The 24,566-nt window shown below is 39.2% G+C and overlaps 1 protein-coding gene across 5 annotated transcripts in view; it reads right to left on the minus strand.

The window, feature by feature from the left end:
- The window catches only part of LOC118579918 (zinc finger protein 431-like), a 75,699-nt gene extending 51,503 nt beyond the window's left edge, over positions 1 to 24,196 (minus strand). Inside the window, exons 1-5 of one of the 5 annotated variants that reach the window (XM_036181719.1) lie at positions 24,101 to 24,145; positions 16,466 to 16,517; positions 16,167 to 16,293; positions 15,907 to 15,967; positions 12,686 to 14,171 (exon numbers count right to left, since the gene is read on the minus strand). In XM_036181719.1, the coding sequence (XP_036037612.1) occupies positions 12,686 to 14,171; positions 15,907 to 15,967; positions 16,167 to 16,293; positions 16,466 to 16,474 (1,683 nt within the window). In that variant the 5' untranslated portion in view covers positions 16,475 to 16,517; positions 24,101 to 24,145. Of the gene's footprint in view, positions 1 to 12,685; positions 14,172 to 15,902; positions 15,968 to 16,166; positions 16,294 to 16,465; positions 16,518 to 24,100 lie in introns of those variants that run through there. The other 4 variants (XM_036181720.1, XM_036181718.1, XM_036181721.1 and 1 more) reach the window with 4 other exon arrangements.
- Between the last annotated feature and the right edge of the window lie 370 nt (positions 24,197 to 24,566).

The following is a 24,566-nucleotide window of genomic DNA, read 5'->3' on the forward strand; positions in this document are numbered from 1 at the left end:
CTGTCACAATGCACAAAACTGAAGTCCAAGTGGATCAAAGACCTCAACATAAATCCAGTTATTCTGAACCTGATAGAAGAGAAAGTAGGAAGTAGTCTTGAACACATTAGCACTGGAGATCACTTCCTAAATATAACACCAGTAGCACAGACACTGAGAGCAACAATTAATAAATGGGACCTCTTGAAACTGAAAAGCTTTTGTAGAACAAAGGACATAGTCAACAAGACAAAGCTACAGCCTACAGAATGGGAAAAGATCTTCACCAACCCCACATCTGACAAAGGGCTGATATCCAGAGCATATAAAAAACTCAAGAAATTAGACATCAAAATGCCCAACAGTCCAATTAAGAAATGGGCTACAGAGCTAAACAGAGAATTCTCAACAGAGGAAGCTTAAATGGCTAAAAGACATTTAAGGAATTGCTCAACATCCCTAGTCATCAGGGAAATGCAAATCAATATGACTCTGAGATATCACCTTACACCCATCAGAAGGGCTAAGATCAAAAACACTAAAGACAGCTTATGCTGAAGAGGATGTGGAGCAAGGGGAACTCTCCTCCACTGCTGGTGGGAATGCAAGCTTGTACAGCCACTTTGGAAATCAATATGGTGCTTTCTTAGAAAATTGGGAATCCATCTCCCCCAAGACCCAGCTATAGCACTCTTGGGCATATACCCAAGGAATGCTCAATCATACCACACACAAGGGCATTTGCTCATTGACTGTAATAGCCTGAACCTGGAAACAACCTAGATGCCCTTAAACTGAATAATGGATAAAGAAAATATGGTACATATACACAATGGAGTACTACTCAGCAGAGAAAAACAATGACATCATGAGGTCTGCAGGCAAATGGATGCATCTAGAAAAAATCATCCTGAGTGAGGTAACCTAGACTCAGAAAGACAAACATGGTATGTACTCACTCATAGGAGGATACTAGATGTAAAACAAAGGGTGACTAGAATGACTAGACTGCTACTCACAACTCCAGGGAGGCTACCTAGTAAAGAGGACCCTAAGAAAGACACAGGGATCACCCAATGACAGAGAAATGGATGAGACCTATATGAGCAAAATGGATGTGTGTGTGTGTATGTGTGTGTGTGTGTGTGTGTGTGTGTGTGTGTGTGTGTAAAGAGCAAGGGTCGGGGGAAAGAGGGCTTAGGGGAGTGGGATATCCCAGCTGGATCAAGAACAGAGAAAGAGAACAAAGAAAGAGAGGCCATTGTAAATGAAGACTACATGAGAATAGGAAGAAGAAAAGTGCTAGAGAGGTCCCCAGAAATCCACAGATACCTCCACTGTAGACTACTGGCAATGGTTGAGAGAAAGCCCAAACTGATCCACTCTGGTGATCAGATGGCCAAACAACCTAACTGTCATGACAGAACTCTCATCCAATGACTGATGGAAGCGGATGCAGAGATCCATGGCCAGGCCCCAGGTGGAGCTCCAGGAGTCCAAATGGTGTGTGAGAGAGAGAGAGAGGAGAGAAAGAGAGAGAGAGAGAGAGAGAGAGAGAGAGAGAGAGAGAGAGAGACTGTATGAGCGAGAGATGTTGAGACCATGATTGGAAAAAGCCCAGGGACAAATAGTCAAACTAGTGGAAACACATGAGCTATGAACCAATAGCTGAGGAGCCCTGATGGAACTGGATCAGGCCCTCTGGATAAGTGAGATAGTCAATTAGCTTGAACTGTTTGGGAGGCCCCCAGCCAGTGGGACTGGGTGTAGCATGAATCTTAAAGGTACTTATTAATAAAATTAAACCTGAGGCCAGATATTGAGGTGAACGCTGGAAGATCAGAGAAGCAGAACAGCTACCTCACGTTGCCAATTCCTCAGTTGATCCTGTTTCCTCAGACTGGAAACCTCTGAATCCTCATCCAGAATGAATCTTAGCTGAACTGTGCTGCTCAAAGCCTAAAAGCTTAACCAGCCAAATGCTTCTAGTTTCTTTCTGTTTTTGTCATCACTCCCTGGGATTAAAGGCTCACTTCTTGGGATTAAAGGCATGTCGCCATACCTGGCTGTTTCCAATGTGGCCTTGAACTCACAGAGATCCAGACAGATCTCTGCCTCTGGAATGCTAGGATTAAAGGTGTGAGTGCCACCATTTTCTAGCCTCTGTATCTAGTGGCTGTTCTTTGCCCTGACCCCAGGAAAGTTTATTAGGGTGCACAATATTTTACAGAACACAAGACCACCACCACTGGGACCTGTCCTTTGTGCATGAGCTGTCTTTTAGGAGCCTGGGGCCTATGCTGGGACACTTTGCTCAGCCTGGGTGAACGGAGGAGGAGACTGGACCTGCCGCCACTGAATCTACCAGGCTGAGCTGAATCCCCAGAGGAGTCCTTGCCCTGGAGGAGATGGGAATGAGGGGTGGATTGGAGGGAGGGGGTAGGAGGAGGGAGGACAGGGGAATCCATGGCTGATATGTAAAATTAAATTAATTATAAAATTTTTTTAAAAAGAAAAAGAAATTGAAACAGGCTTTATGACCATGTGCTCCAGAGACTAGGGATTTGTGTTAGAGCACACCAAGGACTACTCACACCTATTCTCTCAGGATGAGTACCTTTAATCTGGAAAATAACAGTCCTGTTAGGCAGGTCCCCACCATTTTATCCAGATCTTCTATTTTAGTTGAACTAAAGTAACTACAGTAATTTGGCTTCATTAAAGTTCAGGTCTTTAGATTCTTGATTGCCTGGTCTTTGGGAAGCAGGAAAGTTACTGATCATCTAACACTGATTACTTCAGTCCTCATTGCTAATGCCATCTACTGTCATAGTAAGAAAGTTTTCATTCTTTTTCTTGTCCATTCATTTCTGTGCTGTGACTACATCTGATTAAAGTTGGTCAGTGAACTCAAGTATTGCACAGGTCCCTCTTCATTTGTAAGTTCCCAATAAAAGCCAGAGAGATTGGAGGACACTCACTCACTGGTCTATTTCCTACTCACTGACCAGTCAAGGCCCAGACTAGAAGGAGTGGCAGGGCTGTCTTCACAGCCCTGGGCTGCAGAGTCAGTGTTAAATAATCAAAGCAATTCTAAACTACATAGTGTGAAGAAAGTCTGAGCTACAGAAGAAACTGCTCTGAATAGAAATAAATAATCAACCTGTGGTGATACTTTATTTGTAAAACGTGATTTTATTTGTATATTAATAAAGTTGCCTTGGGGTCAGAGCAAGCCATAGCAGAAGCTGGGTGGTGGTGGTTCACGCCTTTAATCCCAGCACTTGGGAGGCAGAGCTAGGCAGGATCTCTGTATGTTCAAGGATACAGCCAGCATGGTGACACATGCCTTTAATCTCAATACCAACCATGGAAGACCTAGAGGTCTGTACAGACAGGCAGTGACGAGGAGGTCATGTGGCTGGGTTTACAACCAATGAGAAAGCAAAACAGAAAGTCTATAAAAAGAAAAAACAGACAGAAGTAGCTCTCTTGCAGAGAGGAAAGATAGCAGAAGCAGTGAAGGATCAGGTTTTCAGCTCTTGTTCTGACCTCGTGGCTTTTAACTCTGCAATTGGATCTGTGTTTCTTATTTAACAAGACGGTTACGTCTACACCAACCAAATCTGAGAAAAATGTAAAGAAATTCTTAATGACTAGGAAATAAATAATAGAGCAATGATGCATTTAATGAAAATCAAATTTAAAAGTGAAACTAATAATTGACTTTTTATAAAAGATAAGTATAATTGAAAAACACATCCTAACTTTAAAAGAAAGCAGGCCATTCTCTGGTAGAGGACTGGCATTAATAAAATACTGTTTGACCTTGCCCCTATGTGCTGGGCTTTGTAACCTGACACACATAGCTATAGCTAATGATTTGTGTCTCAACTCTCTGAGATGACTGAAGTGTGCTGAACAAGATTGAACAAATCTGCAAAGGAGAGCCCCATAGTTGGAAATTCAGTATTCATTGGCTCAAGCTAACCTTCCCAAATTATACATCCATAAATCTGGTCTGCCTTTATTCACATGACATGAATTAATACATGATGGGAAGTTACAAAATAACTAACCCTGTCACAATCAGGTCATATTTCATAATGGTAACTCCAGCAGATGATTGCCTATCCTATTTCCTGCTGCAGTATACATAAGAAATTATTCCTCCTATTCTGGTCTGAATGCAGAAGCCATGCTTCACATGTAAATCTTTTACCTGTTACTGCAATGGACAGTTGACTACATGACTCAAATGGGTAATTTTAAAGCTTAGTGGTAGTATAGCCCTTTAATTTAAGAGTTTAGTTTGTTTAATCAAGAGGACAATACAATCATTGCCCTGGGAAGCAACACACTGGGATCAGGGTTACCTGAGTCAACTAAGAAATGTTGTCTTGGAAACATTTTCTTAATGGCTGGAGGTACAGATGTTCTAGAATTAATATCTCTTCCCAGGAAGAAATCACTACATATGCTTAAATGATTAATAAACAAAAATCTCTTTAGTAACAGTGTGCATCAAGCTCTAGCTAATGCTAAAAGAGAAATCAGCCGGGTTGGGGATTTAGCTCAGCGGTAGAGTACTTGCCTAGCAAGCACAAGGCCCTGGGTTTGATCCTCAGCTAAAGAGAGAGAGAGAGAGAGAGAGAGAGAGAGAGAGAGAGAGAGAGAGAGAAATCAATCAGCCTAGAACAGATTTTGCATTACATACATATCATCCTTAGGTCTTTTTCAGGATCAGACCCCAAGTTATAATCTGAACAATTTGAATAGGGACAGGAAACTGCAATAGTAGCCACTTAGGCAGATGAAGATTTACAGAGAAAATCTGTCTTTTAGATCATATATTATGATCTACAGTTAAAAGATGTATTGATACATTTAAAAGATGTGTTATTGCCTTTAATTCTCACTCGTACAAGGACAGAAAACACAAATACAAAAACATCAAGGAAAAGTCTCCTATCAGTACTGTGGATGATGTTCTTAGATGAACAATTCTGCTGAGCTAGTCTAACACTAGAATAAGGCTACTTTTTTTAAAACTCTGAGCATGTTGTCTCAGAGGAAAGTCACAGTTGCTTCCATGCAAGACCAGAAGGAGTTCATTTTACTCAGCCTTCCTGCTATCTGCCTCAGGGGTGTTACATCACTGTAGAGAATTCCGTATTTTTAAGCTTTATTTTTAATTTATGATTATTATTTGTTTGCCTGCATGTCTGTGTGCAGTACCTGCAGTGGCCAGAAGAGGGCATCAGATCCCTTGAAACTGGTGTTACAGGAGATGGTTAGCTACCAGGTGGTTTTCGGGAATGGAACCTGTGTCTTCTGTAACACCAAGCAGTGCTCTTAACTTCTAAGCCATCTCTCTAGCTGCTTTTTTTTTTAATTTAAAATCTATTTTCATACATTTTAATTAAAATGTATTACATCACTTTCTCCCTTGTGTTCTCTCCATTCCATCCCTATTTTCACCTTCCAATTTCTTCCTTATTAAGTATGTGTGATTAAGTATGCACATATATATGAATGAAACCTGCTGAGTCCATTCCTTTTGGTTGTGTGTATATGGCTTCAGATCTGAACACAAAGCACTGGATAAGCAGTTGGGGCGCTCATTCCTTCCTGAGGCTAATTCTTTCACCTTCAGGAGAACTCTACCCTTTAATGAGCATCAGGAGTCTGACCCAAAGAGACCTAGACTGTGTTAGTCAGGAAACATTATCAGGAATACAAAACCTGGTGTGTCAATACCTCAGCTGATGCTAGACCTATGGCCCTGAAGTTATGGAGGTGCAGGGAAGACCCTGTCCTGAACCAGTCAGTCTTCCTTGGTCCTGTGGTCCTCACACCATACCCAACTGACCATGTTCACCTTGGATGACTTTGAAAGCTTGAAATCTCTGCCTCCACTTTCTAAATACTATGATTATTTAGACATGTGCCACCATGTCTCACCTAGGAGGCTTCAACTTTATTTAGTGAGGCATTAGATGGCAGGATGGGTAAGATGAGCAGTTACACTTAACCACATTGAAAACCAAATATCTCTGTGAGCCTGGGTTTCATCATCTGTAGAGTAAGGGCAGAACAAATAAAAAAAAAATATTACTCATAGTTGGAAGACAGGGGACTTTAAGGCAAGAGGGCTGCATTTGATGGAATCTTCTGTTACTGGAGTTAGAGCCAGAGCCTGTGCCCTGATTAACCTAACCAGCCAAGCTCACCCACTTGTCCTTATTAAGTCATTCAAATGAACCAAGTGGTCCAGTTGTGACATGCCCACCTATAATGCAGGCACTCTGGAAGCAAGGTGGGCAGATCTCTCTGATGTCCTAGGGCAGCTTAATCGATAGAGTGAGTTTCAGGTCAGCCAGGGGGCTATACTAAGACTATTATTTAAAACAAAAAAAAAGAAGAAAGGGAAAAAGTAAAGGATTGAAAAGAAAAAACACATTAATGAACACTGAAGACATATTTATTCAGTTTTACTAATTTTGTACAGTGATAAAATATAAGGTAACTATCCATCCTTGAGGTTTAGATAGAAGGCAAAAGATAAACAAAAATAAATAATTGAATAAAGCCATATAATGAAATTTTCCCATCTCTAATTCTCAGCTACTGTCTCTCCTACAAGGTGTCAGATAAAGAGTAAATGTTTCCTCAGTAGAGACATTCTCATTCTGAAGACTTGGTCTTTTCCCACAATGAGATTCCCAGGGAAATTAGAATTTCACGGGGTCCACTGTTTTGCTGGTTGTTAGCCAAAGCAAGAGATTAAATGCTGTGGATATCGCTCTGTGTAAATAAAGTTCCTGCCTGGCCACTGGCCAATCAGAACTTTATTCTGGGAAGAGACACTGCCAGCCACTGCCATGAGAAGCAACATGTAAAGACACTGGTAAGCCACAAGCCATGTGGCAAAGTATAAACAAACAGAAATGGGTTAATTTAAGATAGAAGAAGTAGATAACAAGAAGCCTGCCACTGCCATATAGTTTGTAAACAATATAAGTCTCTGTGTGCTTTCTTGGTTGGGTCTGAGTGACTATGGGACTGATGGGTAAGGGAGATTTGTCCTGACTGGGCCAGGCAGGAAAACTCAAACTACAATTAAATGTCTCTTTATAACATGCTTATTCATGCCATGGAGGCAGGTTACAGGGATGTCAGGGTGGAAACTAGGGAGCTTTAAGGTCCAAATAGGGATGCAAAGTGGGGGGTTGCAGGGTATTATCACTGACAGGTACATGTAGTTACCCCCAAAAGGAGAGAATGAACAATCTGGAGGTGGTTAACCTACCACAGGTAAGTGGATATAGAGAGCATAGTAGAAGCCAGCTTGCCCTCAGGTACACCCCAAGCATTGCACTCTGAGTATTTGATCTTTTGGCTTTTACACCTAAAGCTCCCTCCCTAACAATTCCTCCATACTCCACAGCTCATTGTAAATGCCTGTTTAACTCTCAGGATCTCTTGACAACCTGGATATCACCAGAGGTCAACACCATTCAAGACTCCTAACTCAAAAGTTTTACAGGTATCAAGGAAGCAGAATACCATCCCATTCAGACAAGTCAGTCTTCATGCCTTCAAGTTCCTTTTCTCTCCTTACAGGAGGCATAAACTCCAGCAAGCATATACCAGATGTGCCCTTGTGGGCTCTCATTGCTGCCTATTTACCATATTTAAGATAATTTCAGTCTTGTGGCTTTGTTCAAGTTGCCAGCCACTTTTTAAAGATGTGTATTGTCAGTTTTTTGAGCATTTTTGTACTCTTCCCTCATTTTGTGGAGATTTGGGCTTAGAAACTTATTTAAGCATGATGTCTAAGTGAGTTAATGACACTATCAATCTTGTATTTCTTCTGGAACATCAGGGCTGAGGTAAAGATGAACTCAGTATCATCCATTCACACCTTACTGCTGTAATGAAATGTTCATGTGGCTGAATAGATGGCTCAACACCTATGAGCATTGGCTGCTCATTCACAGGGCCTGACTTGATTCCCAGCACCAAAGAAACAGCTCACAACTATTTGTAACTACAGGCATGAAGGATCAGACACTCTCTTGTGACCTCCACTGGTACCTGGCATGCAATTGATGTACTCACTGGTAAAACTTTCATACCTAGATTAAATTTTATTCTTTTTGAAAGTAACATATACATAAAGAAAACATTTTTTTAAAATATGGAAATATATATAGCCAGAAGAATATATCAGATCTCCTGGATCTGGAAATACAAGTAGTTCTGAGCCATCTGATGTAGGTGCTAGGAACCAAACTTGGGTATCTAAGAGGAATAGTACTACTGAGCAAACTGTCCAGCTCCCAATATGTCATTATAATGCCAAAGATGAAGATACCCATTACTCCTGTCTCCTATCACTTGAAGGTGATGAAAGTCCCTGCTAGATGGTTGTCAAAGGATTCAATGGCTTTCTATACCTCTGTGAATATACTCACAACATTGCTTCATATTTTCATTGTTAACACAGTTCTCTTAATGTGAATAAAGGTAACAAAAGGTTTGGTTGAAACCAGTCAGAGTCTAGTCAGGTTATATTAGGGTGAGTTTCATAGTTTGAGGGGGTTTGGGGGGAATTTTTTGGAGAAAGGCTATCTCCACATATCCATAGCTGTCCTGTAACTCACTATGCAGACCAAGCTGACCTTAAACTAAGAGTGGCATGCCACTATCCCAAATGCTGATTACAGGCATGCAACTCTAAACCCAGCTGAGATTTGGTTTTAAAATGACCTATCTTTGGAATCTGATAATAATAAAATAAGATTTAAAGAGAAACCATCAATGTTTTGATGAACAGTAATACTTCTAGAAATTAAATAATAATAATTTAAACTGGAAAATCATTTCATAAGTTCTCAATAATTGTTTTTTAATTTCATCCATGTAAAAATGTTTGAACTATGTTTGTATGTATATACCTTTGCCATGATGTTTATGTGGCAGTGAGAGAACTTATAGGTGTCTATTATATAGTATCTACTTATCCTATGTGAGTTCTAGAGATGAAAGCCAGGGAATCATTTGGCTGCAAGTGACCTCAATAGCACTTACTTGGATTTTAACATTATGTATGCATTGGCATGTGAGTGTGCATATGCCACAACACAAGTGTAGAAATAAGGAAAAAAATTGTAGGAGTAATATAGGTTTCCTATGATTGAACTCAGGACATCAGGCTTAGCAGCAATCATCTTTACTCATGAAAACTTTTCTCTGGCATTCATTTGTAGTTCTGAAAAAAGTGTTATGAACAAGTGTTTGGTCCTTAGAATAAACTAGCACATTCCACACAAAAAAAAGAAAAACAAAAGAGATAGCAGTATATTATTTTCATTTGCAAATAGGATTATTCAATTTCTCCTGTTTTCCATTATCCTTTGATGGAAATATGCTTACAATCTGAAAAGACAATATTTTACTGATGTAATGTTTTAACTAATCTTATGTGAGCACCAGTGAGTCAGCATTGTTGGAAATGTCTCTGTTGTGTAAAGATGTGACCTCATCTTGATCACCATATGAAGATGGACAAAAGTAGACCCCACAAAGTTGTCTTCTGGACTCCACATATCTGTCATGGCCTGAAAACCCATAGCCATATTACACACATATACAACAATTTTTTAAAAATAAATCTCACTGCCATTACATGATCTGGCATCCCTGGATATTTTTCTTAGAAGGCAATAGTTCAAGATGATATGCCAAATGGATAACTAATGAGGGCATGAAGATGAATGGAACTTCAAATAACATATACATATCCATAGCACAGCAAAGTATATTGTGAAATATACAGTTGATTGCTGATTATCCTACCTTATTACATCTCTTCCAGATAGATGAGAATGTTTCTTTGGATACACGAGGTGTTTAATGTTATTTTTATATTTTGTATTAAGCATTTTAACATTAATATTGTTAAAAAGTTTTGACAAAACAGCAAATGTTGGGAGTACATTATCTACCCTTAGGCTTGTACTCAGGAGATTAACACATGAGTATCATGACCTCAAATGTATCCCTAATTACTGACATCTAAGCCAGGCTGGATAACAAACAACATTTCAAGGTAATCTGGAAAAAAAATATAAAAAATAAAAACAGGAACAAAAATCCACCACCCTTTGACACACTTACTTGAAAAGTATAATCACACACTGCCTAATATTTAAATAAAAATGGACCACTGCTGTAGATGTAACAGTCTCTTTTAAATAAGAAACACAGAGCCAAATGCAGAGTTAATAGCCCAAGAGGTCAGAGCAATAGCTAAGAGCTAAAAACCTTACCCTTCACTGCCACTGCTGTCCTTCCTCTCAGCAAGAGACCTACTTCCTGTGTGTCTGGGTTTTTTTTAATTGACTTTCTGTTTGGCCTTCTCATTGGTTATAAACCCAACCACATGACCTCCTCGTCACTGCCTGTCTATACAGACAGACCTCCAGGTCTTCTATGGTTGGTATTGAGATTAAAGGCATGTGTCTCCATGCTGGCTGTATCCTTGAACACAGAGATCTTCCTAGCTCTGCCTCTCAAGTGCTGGGATTAAAGGTGTGCACCACTACTGCCCAGCTTCTGCTATGGTTTGCTATTAGCTCTGACCCCCAGGCAACTTTATTTATTAACATACAAATAAAATCACATTTCAGTACAAATAAAATATCACCATACACTTAGATGATGGCCATCCCATTCTATACAATGCAGCAGAAAATACCTCTATATGAAAGCACAATAGAAGATGAGCAAAAGTCACAGAAGGAATAGAACCACAAAAGAAACTTCACTAAATGGATTTGTAACACATATAACACACTTTAATATCTACCTCAAATGTTGCAAAATAGAAGCCACAATATGATCTTCACATTATTTTTTAGTGAACTTGGTTAATAATTTACTTACCTCAAAACTCCAATGAAAAATAGATGAAACAAAAAATTTTTTGAAACTAAAGACAACTGTGATGTCTCAAGTCTGCCAATTTGTTTACATGACTAAGGTTTTTCTTTTATGAGTTCATTCCTATATCCTGATATCAAAATGTTATTTTTAAAAAGGCTTTAAAATATTTACAGGGCTAGAGACATGGCCAAGCCCTTAATACAAGTTCATTCCCAGAACCAAGGTCAAGTTTTGACAACTTCCAAGAATTCCTGCTACAAGAAGCTCCAAGGGTCTAACCTTCTTGGGAACCAGAATGCACATGCACATACCCACACAAAGACACACTGACATGGCATAATTATAATTAAAACAAATCTTTAAACTAATTTTCCCTCATGAATAATTTTCTCTTGTAATTTCTGTAACACGGGTATTAAGGCATCTAAAAGCTTACAGGGTTTTTCTCCATTATGAATTGGTTCATATAACAGAAATCAAGCATGTAGGCTTGAAGTCAGTGAAATTAATCATTTTCAGTCTGTGGTATCACTTGAGATTTAGGAAATGCTGCCCTGCTGGAAGAAATATGTCACTAGGGGTTGGTCTGAAGGTTTACATCTGCACACCATTTTCAACTTAAACTTTCTGCTTCATGCTGCAGTTAAGGATGTGAATTCTTAGCTTCCTACTTTAGCTGCCATGTCTGACACTTGTTTACATGCCACTTTCATGGTAATCCTGTATCGCTCTGGAACCAAGGGCCAAATTAAACCCTTTCATAAGTACACTTAGACATGATGTTTTACCACAGCAACAGAAAAGATGCTAATACACACCCATGAAGTTTTACACCTGGATTCATTATCTCATGTAATTGAAGAGAATAAAATCTAAAAGGGTTACCTTATTTAAATTCATAGGCCTTTTGAACATGTGACTTTGCGGGTTTAAACAAAATAAAGAGGGACATCATAAGGCTTAAACAGATTGTTGACACTCATCAGATTTCTCTCTCCAGAATAATCTTGTGTGACTGAATATAAGTGTTGGCTAAAGATCTTACCAAATCACTTATAGTTTTCTTTCAGTATGAGGTTTTTCAGATCCTCAAGTCTAATTTTATATTCAAAGGCTTTAACAGACCAATAATAAACTAAAAGTTTTACTCTTGTAATAAAGACTACCATGACTTGCAAAACTTTACATTTAGAGGGTTTCTCTGCAGTATTTCTTATGATTTTGAAGATTACTAATACATGCAAAGTATTTATTGTGGTGATATTGTGTTCCCCCAAATATTGTGCACCCTAATATACTTATCTGGGGCCAGAGAACAGAACAGCCACTAGATACAGAGGCCAGAAAATGGTGGCACACATGCCTTTAATCCCATCACTTGGGAGGCAGAGATCTATCTGGATCTCTGTGAATTTAAAGCCACACTGGAAACAGCTAGGCATGGTGACTCACACCTTTAATTCCAGGAAGCGAGCCTTTAATCCCAGGAAGTGATGGCAGAAAGCAGAAAGGTATATAAGGCATGAGGACCAGGAACTAGAGCTGGTTAAGTTTTTAGGCTTTGGAGAAGCAGTTCAGCTGAGATTCATTCTGAATGAGGATTCAGAGGCATCCAGTCTGAGGAAACAGGATCAGCTGAGGAACTGGCAAGGTGAGGTGGCTGTGGCTTGTTCCACTTCTCTGACCTTCCAGCATTCACCCCAATACCTGGCTCCAGGTTTGTTTTTATTAATAAGAACTTTTAAGATTCCTGCTACACTTTATCACATTGATTATATTCATGGGGTTTCTCTCCAGTATGTGTAATTTTATGCGTTTGAAGAGCACTGTGTTGCTCAAAGGCTTTACCACATTGATTACACTCATAGGGTTTCTCTCCCATATGTATTGTTTTATGCCTTTGAAGATGACTGTGTTGTGCAAAGGTCTTACCACATTGATCACATTGATAAGGTTTCTCTCCAGTATGTGTTCTTTCATGCCTTTGAAGATGACTACTTTGTGCAAAGGCTTTATCACATTGATTACATTCATAGGGTTTCTCTCCAGTATGTGTAATTTTATGCATTTGAAGAGCACTGTGTTGCTCAAAGGTTTTACCACATTGATTACATTCATAGGGTTTCTCTCCAGTATGTCTTTTTTTATGTATTTGGAGATTACTTTGTTGTGCAAAGGCTTTATCACATTGATTACATTCATAGGGTTTCTCTCCAGTATGTGTTCTTTTATGCCTTTGAAGATGACTGGGTTGTGCAAAGGTTTTACCACATTGATTACATTTATAGGGTTTCTCTCCAGTATGTGTTCTTTTATGTATTTGGAGATTACTTTGTTGTGCAAAGGCTTTACCACATTGGTTACATTCATAGGGTTTCTCTCCAGTATGTGTTCTTTTATGCATTTGAAGGCTACTGTGTTGTGCAAATACTTTACTGCATTGATCACATTCATAGGGTTTCTCTCCAGTATGTGTTATTTTATGCCTTTGAAGATGACTGTGTTGTGCAAAGGCTTTACCACATTGATTACATACATAGGGTTTCTCTCCAGTATGGCTTCTTTTATGTATTTGGAGATTACTATGACAAGCAAAGGCTTTGCCACATTGATTACATTCATAGGGTTTCTCTCCAGTATGTGTTCTTTTATGCATTTGAAGAGCACTGTGTTGTGCAAAGGTTTTACTGCATTGATTACACTCATAGGGTTTCTCTCCAGTATGTGTTATTTTATGCATTTGAAGACTACTATGTTGTGCAAAGGCTTTACCACATTGAGTACATTCATAGGGTTTCTCTCCAGTATGTCTTCTTTTATGTATTTGGAGACTACTTTGACATACAAAGCCTTTACCACATTGATTACATTCATAGGGTTTCTCTTCCATATGTCTTCTTTCATGTATTTGGAGATTACCATGACATGCAAAGGCTTTACCACATTGGTTACATTTATAGGGTTTTTCTCCAGTATGTGTTCTTTCATGCATTTGAAGATGACTGTAACGTGCAAATGCTTTACTGCATTGATTACATTCATAGGGTTTTTCTCCAGTATGTGTTATTTTAGTCATTTGAAGACTGTGTTGTGCAAAGGCTTTACCACATTGATAAAATTCATAGGGTTTCTCTCCAGTATGTGTTATTTTATGCTTTTGAAGATGACTGTGTTGTGCAAAGCCTTTATCACATTGATTACATTCATAGAGTTTCTCACCAGTATGACTTCTTTCATGCCTGCAAAGAAAATTGGCACATGTAAAAGCTTTACCATAACACTGTTGAATCTTTATAACTGTATGAATTAATTTTACAATTTGGTCTAATTGTAAAGAGTAATCAGATCATAAGCTTTTATCACTTTGTTTACATTCATGTTGTTCTCCTTCATTAAGGATTATTTTGCATATCTGAAAATGCCTGTGATGGTAAGAGCCTTTATTACCTGGCTTACATTTACGGCATCTTTTTTCTCTATGAGAGTTTTCACATATTTGAAGAGAACTGGAAGAATTCAGACCTTTACCCCACTTATTCCATTGATAAATTTTCCTATACAGTGAGTCATACTATATTTGCAAAGTGAACCAGGACAAGCAGATGTATTTACAAATTTCTAATACTCACAGGGCTTTTCTATAGTATAAGTTTGTTGATGTATTTCCTAGCTGGAAAACCAATTACTTGTAAACTTGAATCACATTCAACAAGTCTACTCAACCTGGAGACTACTATATATCTTCTAATTTGTGGGAGTCCACAGAGGTTTCCAAATGAGATCTGAGCTTGCTTTACTTAACCAGCAGGGCTGCATAAGGGGGTAGTTGGACCACAGGTATGGTTACCAGGTGTTTTGGAAGGGTCTGCACTTGGCTTGTGCTTTGATGGCAAGGAGGGGGGTAATTCTTTTGACCTGTCTCTTGGCATTGTTATAAAAGCCCTTTTGAAAAGACAGAAGGGGCCAGTGGATTTTGATCCAGGTCCTCATGAAGCTATTCTGTCTCATCTCTGCTATCTTTCTAGTATTTCTCATTCCTCTCTCTTCCTCATAAAAACCCTTTAAAAGGTGGGAGCTGGGCCAGGCAGTGGTGGTGCATGCCTTTAATCCCAGCACTCAGGAGGCAGAGGCAAGTGAATCTCTGTGAGTTCAAGGCCAGCCTGGTCTACAAAGTGAGTTCCAGGATAGGCTCCAAAAAGCTACACAGAGAAACCTTGTTTAAAAAAAAAAAAAAGGTGGAGCTGGCCTCCCACAGATGGTGCCCTGAACAGGGGGGTTCAAGGACCCCCCATACTAATTGTTCTCAGATGGAGAGAGGTACATTGCTTCTTTCTATATCCCTATGCTCATATGGCTTTTATCCAGAGTGACATTTGACACATATGATATACTTATTAAAGGAAGAATAATAAAAGTTTTCCACATTGCATTCACACAATTTAACTTTCTGTTCCTCATAGACATAGTATAAGATTTTTCCACAACAAGTCCCCCTTAATTCTTGACTCTAACTACCCATCTCACTATACTTAGCAAAGTCAGAACAACTATATGAGTAACACTAGTTTTACTATGAACAATTTGTATATTAGAAGGTTTTGTACATACACTTATAAATTATTCAGTGAGTATACTTTTGTAATATGAGTGGCATTACAACTAAATGGATTGGCAATTCTACAGTACAGCTCTGATGGAACTATAATTCAAATGGTGAGATCTGTTAAGGCATTGATTCCTTATCTTCCTTCTTAAAGAATGACTTGCAAACACAATTCACTTACCTGCCATTGAAGTATATAGTTTTATGAGAATTTAGTGATCATCAATGAGCTTTAAGCTATGATTATTTATTCTTTTCTTTAAAACTTCCACATACAAAAAAAAAACAAACAAACAAAAAAAAAAAAAACTTCCACATACATTAAAATATCTTCAGAGACACATTTGTATCAACTCTCACATGAAAATTACCTTCCATGTCTTCGAGGACTTTGACAATGTTCTCCAATATTAAGATCTTCCCATTTGTAGCCTAAAATATAGTACCAGGAAATGTATTTTATTAAAAATGATGTAAAATTTAAGTTAGTATTTTTAGTGATCCTTAGAAACATGCCTGATTTATTAACCTCATTCTTCCTCATTCTCAATTAAAATTACAGAAGAGCATCAATAACCAATAAACAGTTGTTCCTTTATTTTAATACATAAAGGAAAATTCACAGTATTACCTATAGCAGTGAGGTTCATATAGGTCTCCAGCATCACATCTTTGTAAAGATTCTTCTGAGAAGGATCCAGCAAAGCCCACTCTTCCTGAGTGAAGTTGATATGCACATCATTATAGGTCACTGCGTCCTAAAATATGCCATACATATATACAACAAAAAGCATGATACTGACAACATTGTAAATGTATACTTCTTTGACAATATAGTTATATAATTCTGGTGTTTCCCACACTTATTCTAGAACACAGACATTATAATAAATCATCAATTCACTTTAGAAAGAAACTGAATAGATTTACCTCTATCATTTATGAATGCTTTGAATGGGATATCACCTTGCAAGAGAAATGCCTATTTACAGACATAGAGAGACAAGCAAACAGATGAATAATACTGAGTACACATCAGAGAAATTGTATGAACAATCACTAACTATAAAAAAAGATGAGCAGGCTGGGTAATTTGGCTCATGCCTCTAATCCCAGCACTCAGAAGATATACCTGCCTCTGATATATCTCTGATATACTCAGATATACCTGTCTCTGAGGTGAATGAAAGCCTAGTCTATGCAATCAGTTCCAGGATGGCAAGAAGTAAATATTAAGAATCTGTTTCTCCTGCAAAGTCAATCAAACAAACAAAAATAATAGAAAAACTCAAAGGTTTTTTTTTTTTTTTTTTTGCTGAAGTTCTTACAAAGAGTTATGTATGCATTTACTCCAGTCCTGTATGTATCGTCCAGAAACCTGAAGTGTTCCAGTTTAAACTGTAACTTTAATAATTCTTAATAAAAGGAACTGTGCATTTAAATAGTTACAAATAGGTGAAAATATTAACCACAATCTATAGAAAGAGCAACAATTTATAATATCAACAAGCTCCATAATTCTGATAATAGCCAATGTTACGTACAAAATAGCAAATGCCTCAAAACAACAGTTGTAAGTTTGTTTGCCTTATAACATTTCCAGTTTTACCAAGGTGCTCACCTATCAGAATCACCCATGCTGTCCCAGGAATATTCCAAGACTCTAACAATTTCTGAACTCTCAGAAGGCAATGCAGCCCCCGCCCCCCAAAAGCTCTGTAAAGCAACTGGATACCAGGAAGTATTTGGAAGGCATTTGGGCTCAAAGAAGGGTCTGGAGAATGGCTTAGTGCCCAAAGAATCAGAAGGCAACCTGGTGGCAGGAAGGTCCTTAAAAAGGGTAGGTAGATGCTGGCCTCATTTTCCTTGCATCAGGTTCTCACCTATATGACCATGGCTAGCTGTTCCTGGACTGTTCTCAGCATCCTGCCACTCCTAACAGCTACAGCAGCAGTACTATGATCTCCACTTCTCTGGGTTTCATCATCAGCCCTGGTTGACTCTTTCCCTGCCCTAGATTCAGGTCCTAGGAACCTTCCATGCACTAGTTCCAGGGCCACCCACAAAACTCACTCATAAACATTCCCCCCCTCCCCGGAAATGCCCTTCCAGATATTCTTTTAGTCTGAGTCAGAGGACCTGGGAATCCTGTGGTGACCTCAGTTTTGAGGAAAGAGGTAGAATGGGGAGTGCTTGGCAGCTAAACAGGGGAAATGCTCTAAGATCAAGGCCAGTGGAGACAGCAAGGCAGCCTATCCACTGCAACCACAGGGCCCTGGAGGAGGAGACTTGGACCTCTAGAATAGGAATCATACAGGAGCTGGGAGCCCAAAGCCACAGCTGGCAAGGTAGACAGACCCTAAGCCCTGCAAGAAGATTTCAGGTGAAGGAGAAAACAGTAGACATAATAACAGACATACTAACATAGAAGGTTTGGGGAGGAGGGAATCTAATGAAACCCTCTCCCTAGACAGAGTACTACAAGAAACTAATGACTATTGAGAGAGGGAGAATTATTTTTTCCCAGAGATAAGCCTTTTAGTTGGTCATCAGAAGCAAAGTGTCTGCCCTCAAATCATGTAAATAGAAGAAATACCAAATGGATTCAGCAGCTCATATTTAAATATTTATGATATATATATATATATATATATATATATATATGTGTGTGTGTGTGTGTGTGTGTGTGTGTGTGTGTGTGTGTGTGTGCAATAATAATAACAAAAGAGAAACAACCAGTTTGAGACAGAGTAAGTAGGGGCATATAGCAGGCTTTCTTTTGGGTCACCATCCAGCTCCCAAATCATGACACAGAGACTTATTGTAATGTAGTAAATGTTCAGTCTTAGCTTAGGCTTGTTTCTTGCTAGCTCTTATAACTTTACCTGTTTCTCTTTATCTACATTTTGCCTCAGGGCTTTTTACCTTTCTTTCCATATGTCCTATTTTCCTGCTTCTGAGGTCTGGCTGGCTGGTAACTGCCTTGCTTCTGGTCCCAGGCATGTCCCTCTCTTTCTCATTCATTCTCTCTAGATTCTTCCTCCTTTATATTCTTTCTACCAGCTACCCCTTACTATCCCTCTTCTGCCTAGCTATTGAATGTTCAGCTTTTTAGACTAATCAAGGGCCTTAGGCAGGCAAGGTAAAACAGCAACACATCTTTACATAATTAAACAAATGCACCATAAACAAATGTAACACACCTTCACATAGTTAAAGTAATTTTCCAAGCATAAACAAATGTAACACATCTTTACATTGTTAAAGTAGCACTCTACAACAGGGGCATGAAGTGATAATAGGAAAGATGAAGGGGAAGGTAGTTGTTATGTGTTTATATTCTAAATATTAATCAGGGGGCTTAGAGCTAAATAGAGAATTCAAAGAGAATGAAATAAAAATGACTGACAAACATTAAAAAGTGTTTAACATGCCTAGATACTGGGAAAATGCAAATTACAACTTCTCTCTAAGTTTATCTCACCAAAGTTAAAATGCCTAAAATTAAAAAAAAAAAAAAAAAAAAAAAAAAAGGCAAGTGCTGGCACTGATTTGCAGAAAAGGGAGGAGAACTCCATTTCAGTGCTTGAGGGAATGCAAACTGGTGCAACCATTTTAAAAATCAGTACAAAGTTTCCTCAAAAGGCTAACTTTAGATATACCATATGACCCAGCAGTACCACTTCCATATATATATATATGAAAGTCCATATCCTATTCTAGAGACATCTTCTACTCCATGTTCATTTTTATTATATTTACAATAGCCAGAAAATGAAAACACCCTAGATTTGCATCAACTGATAGATGAATAATGAAGATTATTATAGACATACAGGGTAATGTTATTCAGATATTGAGAAAAAATGAAACCAAGGCATTCACAACTAAACAAAAGAAGCTAGAAACAGTTATTCTGAATAAGCCAACTCAGACCAAAGAAGATAAACATCACACATTTTCTGACACTGTGGAGGTTGGTGTTAGATCTTCAGATATGTGTTTCAATTATAATATCCAGAGTTCATGAAATAAATAAAATGCCATGGGAATGGCTATAGAGAGAGGGGAGATAAAATGCAGATACAAAGGGGAAAATGGACCAATGAGGGTTAAACTGGAATGGGGTAGGTGGAGGTAGGGTAAGGAAGAGAGAAGGGAAAAGAGATAAATAAAAGACCTTTGGAAAAAGATGTGGAAATTTACTACACTTTAGTATCACAAGCATATACTTACACAGAGAGAGACTCAAACACACACATAGAAAGAGAAATAGAGAGAGAGGTAGAGAAATTAAAATGGAGGTACTCTGAAACAGAAAAACAAGGCTCCTACTGGACACCAAAGGGAAACAAATACAAATTCTGTGCCATGTATAAGTTACTTCTTTGGAGTTCTTGCAAATTAGGTCCCCCAAATTCCTCAAACATTACACTGTATTGCTATTGCTCTTGGTTATCCTCAAGAACTTGATAAGACCCTATTGATGAAGACACCATATGCTTGAGTCACAGAACATGACAAAGTCAAAGTGGTACAGAAGCAGAAGCTTTATCCATACTGACTTGCTTTCATAGTGCTGGAAGGTGCTATGCAAGCTACTGGAGGAGACAAGTCATGCGTAACTACAAACAATTCAAACTACAATAATGACTGACCTCGCAGACCTGCCCACTGCTGCAATGGTATCACAAATATCATGTGAGTAAGCAACCACCTCCCAACTGTATTCAAGCCCCTCTCCACAGGATGAAAAAAATACCTGGCACCATGATCAGACTAAGAACTTAAGGATAAGAGAGGTCATGGGCCTTATGGAAGAATGCATTTTTATTATGCTGCCAGGTGGACACAGAATTAAACTGACTTAAAATAACTTAATATTATATCCATAGATCAATGGACCTCCTATCCCTCAACTTTAATGCTTCTAAATGAAGTAGATTGTGATTGACACAGTGTTACATATCTGGCCAAGGTATAAAGAATAAGTGACCCCAAGAAATGGCTAATCAGGACTTTTATGGAACATCTAAAATTGACTACCTAATTTGACATTGCTAATCTCAACTACTGTTGAAGTAGGAAAGCTCTTAACCTCTGCCCTGCCTCTCCTTTTCTGCACTGTGACTCCACAAGCTTCAAAGTTGGTCAATGAACTCAATTCTTGCACAGTTCCCTCTTCATTTATAAGTCCTTCTTCATTTATAAGCAAGAGAGATTGGAGGTCACTCATTAACTGGTCTATTTGTCCTTCTCACTGACCAGTCAAGGCCCAGACTGGAAGGAGTTGCAAGACTGTCTTCCTAGCACTGGGCAGCAAAGGCAGGATTAGATGTTCAAAGCAATTCTTAATTACATAGCATGAGGCAAACCTAAGCTACAGGAGACATTGCTCTACACAGAAATCTTTAATCAATATCACTTGAGAGAAAAGGAATGAAACTCATAAAGACCTAGAACAAAAACAAAGAGATAAGAGCTGTAATACACTTAAAGAAAATATTAAAAAATGATACCAATAAATAATTTTTAAATGATAAAATAATGTACTTTTAAGATGAAAAAATTAGCTATATTGACTTTGAAAGCATAGGCCCTTCCCTAGTAGACAGAATGTCATTAATAAGAGATAGATTGATACTGCCCATAGGCATATGTTGGCTGCTGCCTGTTTCTCAAATCTCTGAGCTGACTTAACTATGTCAAGCGGCATTGAACATATCTGCACAGGATAGTTATCTAATTGCAAATTTAATATTCACTGGCTCAAAATAACCTTCCCAAACAGTACACCCACACAATCTGGTCTGTGATCATTCATGTGACATGAATTAAAACATACTAGAAAATTACAAAACCATTCTCACTACCACAATCAGGTCCTTTTTCATAATGGTGACTCCAGCAGCTGACTGCCTACCTTGTTTCCCCCTACAGTGTACACAATAAATTATTCCTCCTATTTTGGTCTGAAGACAGAGGTAATGCTCCACATGTGAATCCTTTTCCTGTGACTGACTGAATAGTTGATTACATTACTCAAATGGACAATTTTAAATCTTTGAGGTGATATAGTCATTTAATTTAAGAATTTTGAAGGTGTGGTAGAGAAGACAGTAAGATCATTGCACTGGAGAACAACAGACTGGAATCAAGGCCACCTGAGTCAACATAAGAGTGCTTATCTCAGAAACATTTTTCTAACATGATGGAAATGTAGCTGTTCTAGAATTAATATGCCTTCTGAGGGAGAAATCACTTCATACACTTAGGAGATTAATAAAGAAAAAATTACTTTAATGATAGTATGTATTCATCTTTGGCTAATGCTCAAAGAGGAGCCAGTCTAGACACATTATGCATTCCACATATGCTATCATCCTTAAGTGTCTTTTAGGTTGATATTCCAGGTTACACTTTGAACAATTTAGAGACAGACAACTTGTAGGTCTAGGCACTTAGGCAGATGGAAGGGTTACACAGCAAAGATATTCCCAGAATTGTTTCCTAAGTATACCTGAAACATCAGGTAATTCTTTAGGGACAGGGTACTGAGGTGAAGGTGGCAGGGATAAGAATGATAGAAAAAGTAGAAGGTAGCAAAGACAAAAGTGCTGGGGGGTGGTGGCGCACGCCTTTAATCCCAGCACTTGGGAGGCAGAGGCAGGTGAATCTCTGTGAGTTGAGGCTAGCCTGGTCTACAAAGCGAGTTCTAGGACAGCCAGGACTGTTACACAGAGAAACCTGTCTTGGAAAAATCCAAATAAATAAATAAATATAAGCTGGGGTGGGAAGGTTTTACACAATCTATGCCCCATGCCAACTGAGCTTCTTAAGAAGAATAGCATTAGCATATTACTTCCAGGAGGGGAAATGGAAAGAAATAGGTGACTTCTATGAAGTCAACAGAAACTATCATACAATAGGACAAACTCAAGGAGGGAGGAGGCTAATCAAACAATGCTGCACAAAGGGAACACAGTGTATCTCAAGAACATTACTAACTAAGCCTATAGGGGCATTGGGACTGATAACCATGGCTCCATGTGGTGGGAAGAGTTGGATCTGGAGCAACCCCTCCACAAAGACCCTGGTTCCAGACCACTATCAGCTCTCCCAAGCACATTCCTGATTTTTGAGAAGGAGCTCTGTATGGTGATATTTTATTTTGTACTGAAATGTGATTTTTTTTTTGTATATTAATAAAGTTGCCTTGGGGTCAGAGCAAGCCATAGCAGAAGCTGGGCAGTGGTGGTACAAGCCTTTAATCCCAGCACTTGGGAGGCAAAGCTAGGCAGGATCTCTGTGTGTTCAAGGATGCAGCCAGCATGGCGACACACACCTTTAATCTCAATACCAACCTTAGAAGAACTGGAGGTCTGTACAGCCAGGCAGTGATGAGGAGGTCATGTGGCTGGGTTTACAACCAATGAGAAGACAGAACAGAAAGCCTATATAAAAGACAGGACATAGGAATTAGGTCTCTTGCAGAGAGGAAAGACAGAGCAGCAGTGAAGGGTAAGGTTTTCAGCTCTCAGCTATTGCTCTGATCTCTTGACGTTTAACTCTGCAATTGACTCTATGTTTCTTATTTAACATCTACAGCTCTGTTTTATTGTCAATACATCAGGCACTGGGGAAAGCTCCCAAGGCCTAGGCCCCAGGCTGTTACTATGTTCCTTCTCCCTGCCTGAGGGCCAAAATGAAAGCCTTGCTTGAACAGACCAATCCTTAACACTTTACTTTTCAAATAGTTGTCACCTGGTGTCATATTTCCCATCTGGCAGAACTATGCTTTTCTCAAGAAGAAAACTGGAATTTGATGGCACACCAGGCCTTAAGGTGGGTTGTGATTGCCTCAATAAGCAGCTTGTTAGTCTGTTCTTATGATATAGGGTTGGGCCTAGTGGCTGGTTGTAAATCAGGGGGTGGCTCCTTTGTAATGGTTTGGAGCCAAATGTGTAGAAAATCCTGGTGAACAAATGTGTATCCTAGCATCCTAATCTCTAGCAGGCCTGGTTAGCATAAACTTATATTTGGGGTGTTTTAGAGGCAGTCCTCCTTTAGCTAAATTCTACTTTGTGAGACTTACTATCTCCTAAGCATTGATAAATCCTTTATACCACTAATTCTGCTCTTCTACATCACATTTACGTAGTGCTACCCAACACAAGATGCCTTTTACAACCTCCAAAAAAATTAAATATAAATGGATCTTACATGTAAACATTAAATGTAAAATACTGAACCCCTAGAAGATACTGAAGAAACTAGGCCTTTCTGAGTTTGGCAACCTGCTTTCCAAGGGCACACCAAAAGCCTGTACAAAGATGTTTCTACACACAGCTCCCTGCTCCCAATTCTCAGAGCGGATTCAGCCCACAGAGCAAAATTATTCAAAGGCTGCCTCTGGGTCCAGGAGTTTCAAGGACCACGTGGGAACCCACTGGGCAAGTATTCTGGCTGCAGGTTCCCACTCAGATCCAGGGAAGACCCACCACACTGGCTCCCTCACCTCCCCATCTGCTATTGCCCATCTGGGGACATCAGTCCCTCACTCACCATGTTATGGTTTTCCAGTTCGCCCATGCTTTACGCTCAGCTCCCTGCAGCAACACTCACAGCACAACACACAAACCCACTGGCATCAGCTCCTCTTCAAAGCCAATCCTGAAGCCGGCAGCAGGAAGGGCCCTGCACCACTTCTGACTGGCAGGCCACCTAGAGGACCTGATTGGCTAGTGCGGCCTGAGTGACAAGAGCACGTCCCTTAAGGTTACACTGAGCTTAAAGACACAGCACGATGGTTCCTGACCCTGCCTTCCACCCAGACAAAGACCTTTTCTAGATCATCAGAGATATGTATTTCAATAGCACTTGCCCCTGGCTCCAATAGCAAACCCTATTATCTTCCTGTACTTCATAGGCACTTCCTCTTCTTCCTCCTGGACACAAAGTGGCTAGCTAGCTTGTACAGCTTACTATACTATGTGGGGTGGAGTGATTCTCTGTCACATAGGTGGAAGGG

Source organism: Onychomys torridus, chromosome 3 (genome assembly GCF_903995425.1).
Source record: "Onychomys torridus chromosome 3, mOncTor1.1, whole genome shotgun sequence".
In the NCBI taxonomy this organism is placed as follows: domain Eukaryota; kingdom Metazoa; phylum Chordata; class Mammalia; order Rodentia; family Cricetidae; genus Onychomys; species Onychomys torridus.